The sequence below is a fragment of the Arachis ipaensis genome, chromosome B10 (assembly GCF_000816755.2).
Source record: "Arachis ipaensis cultivar K30076 chromosome B10, Araip1.1, whole genome shotgun sequence".
NCBI classification, from domain to species: domain Eukaryota; kingdom Viridiplantae; phylum Streptophyta; class Magnoliopsida; order Fabales; family Fabaceae; genus Arachis; species Arachis ipaensis.
In genome coordinates, this window is record NC_029794.2 from 34,221,083 (window position 1) to 34,228,692 (window position 7,610).

General features: G+C 32.5%; 1 protein-coding gene across 2 annotated transcripts; it reads right to left on the minus strand.

Moving 5' to 3' along the window:
- LOC107624213 (auxin transporter-like protein 1) lies at positions 382-6,296 on the minus strand. Of its 2 annotated transcripts, none has more exons than XM_016326696.2 (9): positions 5,911-6,296; positions 5,348-5,522; positions 5,075-5,260; positions 4,632-4,744; positions 4,346-4,529; positions 4,012-4,109; positions 3,179-3,386; positions 2,146-2,403; positions 382-716 (listed from the first exon to the last, which is right to left on the minus strand). In XM_016326696.2, exons 2-9 carry the CDS (start codon positions 5,507-5,509, stop codon positions 489-491), a joined length of 1,437 nt encoding a protein of 478 aa, XP_016182182.1. In that variant the 5' UTR covers positions 5,510-5,522; positions 5,911-6,296; the 3' UTR covers positions 382-488. The 2 variants fall into 2 exon arrangements, with proteins under 2 accessions (XP_016182182.1, XP_016182183.1); XM_016326697.2 differs by lacking the exon at positions 5,911-6,296 and adding an exon at positions 5,647-5,773.

Below are 7,610 nucleotides of genomic sequence, written 5' to 3' on the forward strand. Positions count from 1 at the left end.
AAGTTCAAAGCGACAAACGCCAACTCATCCTTATCAATAATACTCCAATAACCCTTTTAGGCTTTTAGCTTATGAAGTCATGAGCTTCCATTTTGAGTTTGTCCATCAATCATGTAACAAAACTCCTCTTTATTTTTCACTTTAAATGGACTTGCTAGCCATGTGAGGCAAATTCACTGCAACACTCCTACTCAATTTTGTTTATATCATTCAACAAAAATTGTAGGGCCTAAACAAAAAATAGTAGGGCCCACACAAAATCATGCAAAGCTCTATCACTATTAAATGATTATATTAGTCATTTAAAGGGCCGGAAAATATTATTAGAAAATTTCGTGCATGTCTTTACTTTGATTTGATTTTGTTGTCCCTATTTCTAGGTACAATAAGTTTTATAATTAATCATAATCATTCACCATAATGTATCTATGTTATGAAAATTTATTCAAAAGACATAGCTAGGATAATATAGTCCTATGCTTTTTAACTTAGTGATACATAGTAATAGTATGATTTTTGGAAGGTAGGATTTTTGGTGGGCATTGATAGCATTTGGCAAAAAGCCCAAATGTGTCCACTTGCTTGATGAAATTTGTCATGCTGGCCCACCCTCCAAACCCAAAGCCCAGTACAAAAACCCATACTACCACAAATGCGTTGACTATGTACATCACTGTCCAATTAGGGATGAACCATGGCAATTTCTCTGCAGCATTCTGTTCACAAAAGACCAAAATATCATCAATTAAAAATAAGAAAAATTATAAAAGAAAGATCCTTGAAAAATTAGTAAGCTTGTTTGTTAATTGTTGATACTTGATAGTCAGAAGTAGTGCAAATGTAGTAGCTAACTTGCTGGCATGAATGCCTGTTTGGACTTAGGATGGGATAGTAATCTAGTATAGTGATGTGACTACTATGTAGGGTCACTTTAAGGAGTTAGGTTTAGACATGATCCAACCCATTGTTAAAAGTGTTATTTTACTTGGGGAATATTTACCGGTGTTTCACTTATTTTAGTCATTAATCTCAATTATATATATAATATGACAGAAATTAATGGTTAAAACAACTAGAACGCTTAATTATGTGATACACTTGAAATTTTCCTATTCTTCCACTTGAGTCGATTCACTCTCCCATCATAAGATAAGGTATCTGACTTAATTGATGTAGGTTCAATACCCAATCAAACGAAATCTATATCAGATTTCTTAAAAGAGTGATTAGCGAACCTAGCTTATGGTTAGGGTTAGGTCACTAGTGGTATTAAAGATTATAGCATATAACTATCTAAATGACAAAGAAATGACACTAACCATATCTTGTCTCATAATTTTCCAAATTCGGATATGATAGAAAATAGAAATAGTGGGATTGGGACTTATACCGTCTTGGACATAGAAAGTCCGTTGCAGGTTAAAAATAGTGAAGCTGGAATCATATCCTCGAAATACATACACACCGCACCACCAAAAGAGTATTAAGAACACATTTATATCCTTAGATCTGGTCAACCAATTGGAAGTCATGGATTCCCAACGTACTCCTCTTTTTATTTATTTATTTGTTATTGTTATTATCTTAGTCCTCTCTATAGCTAGCTTTTTTGCTTTAAAGATTAATGTGGGTATCACATCAAACAAACACAACCTAAATTTATTATATTGTCAAAGAAATTTTCTTTTTGGGCAATACTAAAAGATTAAATTATACTAAAATTTGAGTAATTTGACTAATTTCTCTTGAAGTCAAGTCATATTACACATGATATCTTTTCATTGGATGGAGTAATATTTTATGAAGTATAATAGTGCTAAAGTTTTTTTCTTTTGTTTCTCACAATATCTAATCTGCACACATATGAGTATCTCTAATATTGCTTAAATAAACGAGTGAGTTAACTGATTGAATGTTCAACCAACCCAAATTAATTATAATAGAGCTAAATGTTGTATATAACCCTACTCTCAAAATAATTTTGTATAATTTCTCATATAAAAATGTTGTAAGGAGTCAGAGGTCAAATAAGCCCTTTGACGGACATAAGTCAAGTTAGTTCCTTGGAGGATTTAATTTATTAAAATGTGGGAGCAAAGTGAACATGAAGTGGTAGACACAAAAAGGTAAGGATTTGTGTTTTACCTGTCTAGAGGAGGCAGACTTGAAAGTGAGCATATGGGCAGAGGCAGGAATGATGTAGACAGTGAAACTGACCAAGAGAGCACCCACAGCTGAGTTTATGGGCCCAAAGAATGGGAAGATTATTGCCAGAAACCATATTGGTATTACCACTGGTAACCTTGCTAATGCCCTCAAACATATGCTCTTTGTGTCATGCATCCCTATCACTTTTTCCCACACAAAATACAATGGCGTACAGGCAAATCCAAATGTGATGAACTGTCTCAATTATGCATAGGTTAGTAAGTACCCCCATTATAACATTAAGTTACAAGCATATGTGTTATATTATTTATACTTTAATAATTTGTTACTAAAGCCCTTGCCTTGCTAGGCCTCATTAGTTCCCTCTTTTTTTTTTTTCCTCTTTTTTTTTTTAGCATTTTAAATGCTCTTCTTGTAGAACTTTTCGTAAGGAAGGAAACTAAAAACAGTAAAAATACAACTTTATTGTTTTCGTTGTTATATTTTTTTTCTTTATAAAATCTTGAAAATAGGCTTATTTAGATTTTGTTTGATTTGTGTTTTTATTTTTATTTCTGTTTTTAGAATTTTTGCGAGGATAAAACTAAAAATAGGAAACAGAAATACGGTTTTTTTCTTCTTTATAGAATTGTGAAAATATAAAACATTAAAAATCAAAGTAATATATATTTTAAAACCAAATAGGTCTAGTTTTTATTTTATTTTTTATTTTTCGGGTTTTTTTGAAGAAAAACTTAAAAACTAATTTTATTATATCATTTTCTTTTCAAAATTAGTTTTTTTTTGGGTTATTTGGTCATGTTCTTTTTTACACTAAGTTCATATTAACGTTACATCAGCCATTTGTAAACCAATCAAAAAAACTAAATAATTGGTTTAAAAAAATTACTAAAACACTATTAATATTTTCAGAATGACAATTATTTTTAACCAGAAAGAGAAATTCATTTAGAATTTGTGATTCGTCAAGCATGCTAGGTAGCTCAAGGAAAATTAATTAAATGTGGACCTGGTGAATGAGCATTAGAATGACTCCGGCGTCCCGCCAACCGTTCCGGGGGAGGAGGGAGAAGGCGTTGGAGTGGTCCAGGAGTTGATCACCAAAGGCCCAGTAAACGGCAGTGGCAGATGGTAGGGTTAGGGTGAACACATAAAGAGTTGCATAAAGATAGATATATTTGAACTTCTGTGGCTTCCACATTGCATGCATGATTTCCCTGCCAATAATAGTCATAGTCATCATCATATCTTAGTATTTCACTACAACTTTAATCTTAAAAAGGTGAAATTGTTTGGTCAAAAATCAATGAGCTGTACTTGAAAAAAGAATCGAAAAATTTCTTAGTTACATCAAGAAATTGTGCAATCATAAAAAATTTCCACGCGCATAATGAGAGACAGTAAAAATGTCACAAAATTTTCTTCATTTTATAGGTTTAAGTAGGTGCAACTGAGACATTGTGGGGTCAGGGCTTCACTTTAAAATTTCAATAAAGATTCAATTTTTTGTTTGTCATGGTTGTGACAGATTATTATATATAACACTAAGCCAAGACATGGAGACACACTAATTGTAATGCAATGCTGCTGTTCAAAAGTGCCAGATATACAGTTTGTCTTATTTACGAAAGTGCCATTGGAAATGCAAGCAAAAAAGGCCGCAATTGAAGAAACAGTCTTTAGCTCTGTGAAATGAAATTATCCAACGCCACTGATGATGTGTGAATTGGACTATATATTTAAGTACATAAAGAACAATGTGATTATTATTTTGTCTAACTTAATGAGCAAAATAATAAGGAAACGTCTCAGTGGAATATCAAAAATAAAAAGGGCACTTACACTGTGACGGCGTGGCCGCCGAAAGTGTAGAGAATGTTGGTGGCGCCTGTGAAATACAATACCATTTTGGATGGGCCCGAATGGGTCACATTTTCTACCTGCATCATTAAATTTATTTATTTTTTCCTTTTTTTTTTAAATGGAGACGTTATAAGATCTAGCGAAACCATTTGAAAATATTTAAAAAAAAAATCTCTGTTCAAGGAATGGACTCAATCGTCAATTGGGCTATATTTTATTATTTATTATTTTCGTCTAACAAAACTAATCTTTTAGATATTTTATATAAATATTATGTATTTGTTTAGATACTTGGATGGGGTTACTTAATTACCTGGCCATGAACAATGGAAGCAATGGTGAGATACCAAGCAGTGTAGGTGGTCATGCCAAGGCCAAGGAAGGACCAAATCCTGTAGTTATGGAATGATGGTATGAACACTGTGGTAGCACAGCAAGCTCCGAAAATGTAGGTCCAAGTCCTCTTGTCCAATTTATCATTTATATAGTATATATTGCTGCAACAATAATAAATTAATAATACATAAATGAATAAATAAAATCCCAATAGCAAATAATAAACACACTCCTTCAATAATCAAAGTGAATGAATGGGAGACCTTGCACAAGCTATAAGCTGAATCACAGATCCAAAGAGAAGAAAAGTGCAGTTGAAGGCCAATCCAATTGCTTTCCAAGATGGTCCTAATAAACCTTCCAACACTTCAAACCACTGCAAACAAAATTTTAACCAAAACAAATCAAACTTGTTTCATATTTCATATATGAGATTAATTTCATAGTGCTATCATATATATTTTACCTTTCATAGTGAAAATTGCTCTTTTATAATGGGGAAAAGATAAAAATAATAATTTAGGTGTACATAAAAAAATTAACCACCCAGATTGAAATATATGTTAAAATACAAAGTACAAATTGAAAATGACTTGTGCTCATTTGGTAGCTGATTTTTGACGTGGAAGGATATTTGCTCTTCCGTCTTCACCCAATTCTAAATTCCCACGAAGTGGTTCGAAGTTAGAAGTTAGAACATAGTTACCTGAATGACATGGTTTTTGAAGCTAACATTCTCTTTCTCCTTGCGGCTTCTGTACTCGATGTAGAGAATGCTAATCAAATAAGCGGTCCAGCTTCCAAGAAATCCATAGAACACTTGGAATATGATCCCCGAAACCATTCCCAATTGCGAGAATGAGTATGGAAGCGTTAACAGAACCTGTGCGACCTGCAAAACCGCCGCGAAACGAAAGAATTGGAATCACATACACAAATAGGGAGAAAGAGTTTTTATTTATGATCACTGAATTCATGCCTGATTTGAGGAACAGCTGAACCATGCATCATAGGCAGAGCCACCGTGCCAGAGAGCGGATTTCAAGCTAAACTTTGAATTGATCTCTTCGTCTCCGTCTCCGACGTCACCTCTCTCCGCTGCCGCCATTATGGCTTCTTCCGCTTGCTTCTTCGCTTCCATTTTCTTCTAAGATCTGAAAAGTGACAACATGCACACAATGAAACAGAGTCTCTTTATGTTTGTTTCATTATTTTCTTGTAATAAATGAAACAGAATGTGGAACAGAACAGAACAGAACGTTGATAGAAGATAAGTACCAAATTGTGAGGGGGGAAAACCTCAAGTGCAAAATTAATATTTATGATTTATGAAAACTCAACCGAGAGAGGAAGAAGACAGTGCGAAACTCGTTTTTCAGAAGAAAGCAATAATAATAATAATAATGAAGAAGGTGTAAAGTAGAAACAGCGGCAGCATATAAAGCAGTTTTTGCGGCTTGGTTTAGTCACTGAGTCACGTTAAGTTTCTTCATAATTGAATATTACAATGTCTTTTTTCATTTCAAAGTTCAAAGTTCAAACCTGTCTCTGTTTCCTTCTGCCACAATTGGAAGAGTTTTAAATAGAACCCTTATTTTCTGCTTCTTTTGAGAGAGGTGTGTTAAATGCGGGGTGTTATGTGCAGAGAAGCTGGCATTTTCAATGGGCATATATTCATGGTAACAACTAAACCCAGCAAGCAAGAAAGAAAAACACCACTACTGTTACCCTGCAGGTTTGTTTTGTTGGTTGGTTGCTACTTGCTAATTAATTAATAATGGAAAAAAAAGGGGGGGAGGGGTTTGGTTTCGGGTTGAAGTTAGAGAATCGAGGTCTGACAAAACGTACATAGTAACGCTAACACCTGTGAAAGAGAGAGAGAGAGAGAAGAGAAGGAGAGTGCGTGTATGAAGAATGAATAAATGAATGTAGACTATATATCTACGAAGAAGAGGGAGAAGAGGGAAGAAATAGACTAACCTTATTTGCAATTCAGGTTTATCGTCAAGAAAACATGGTAAGGAATTAATGTATTCAATGAATGGTTAGATTTTTTTATTTACATAAATATTTAAAAAATTAATCTTTTAAAATATGCATAAATTTAAAGTTGTGTCAAGATGGGTAGGTACAAGTAGAAATGGTCGAACCGAATCGCATTTTAGTTTTGACGAATCTGATCTATATGGTAAATAAATAGCCAAATCTTTATCTGTTATTTTTTATAGACTTTTTTTTTAATTAGAATCCAGCTTATTTAAAAAAACAATCTTAACTAATCTTGACTATTGACTCTTTTTTAATTTTATTTTGTTTTAAATATAAATAAATAATTGAAATTCTAAACTAGAATAATTTATTGTTACAAAAAAATATTTTGATGAGTCAACACAACGAGCTTTATAGGATTTTTTTTAAAGCCTATGACATGACCTTTTTAACTAATAAGCTTTACAAAATAAACACAATCTTAACTTATTTAATAAAACACGCCGAGTCGAATCGAGTTTAAAATGAGCCTAGTCACGAACTTCCGTCGAATAATCCAATCCACTTTCACCCCTATGCACAGGATTCGTTTTACATGGGTTGCTTGTGAAATAAATTTTAATTATATTTTACATAGAACATCTGTAGAACCAGTAAATATTAGTCCAATCCGATATTTGAACCGTATAAAAAAAAACCAAAACAAATTGAATAAGATGGGTTCAAACCCATGTCTTCAAGAAAAGAAAGGCCCTCCATTGCCATGGAGTTATTGTAATTCTTGCATCAGAATTTATTATTTTTGGTCATTACTTGGCCATCAACTTAAGCTATTAATTCAATTTTTTTAATCTAGTAATCTAACAATATACTTTATCCTACTAGCTAGCTGATAGCGAAAAATAATAAATTCTGATAATCCTCTAGCATTCTTCTTCTATTATTATTATTATATTTAATTACTCTGTCGGTCCCTATAGTTTTATCGAATTTTTAATTAGATCCCTATACCGTATCAGATTTTGCAACTAAATTCCTACCATGACAAAAATATTAAAATTAACAGAATATTCTATTACATTATATAGAATGTTCGGTCAAGTGTTAGGCATATTCGTTTTGTTTAATGAAATATTCTGTTAATTCCAGTATTTTTGTCATGGTAAAAATCTAATTATAAAATCTGATATGGTATAAGAACTCAATTAAAAGAAAATAGAGATCTAATTATAAATTTAGTAAAATTATGGAAT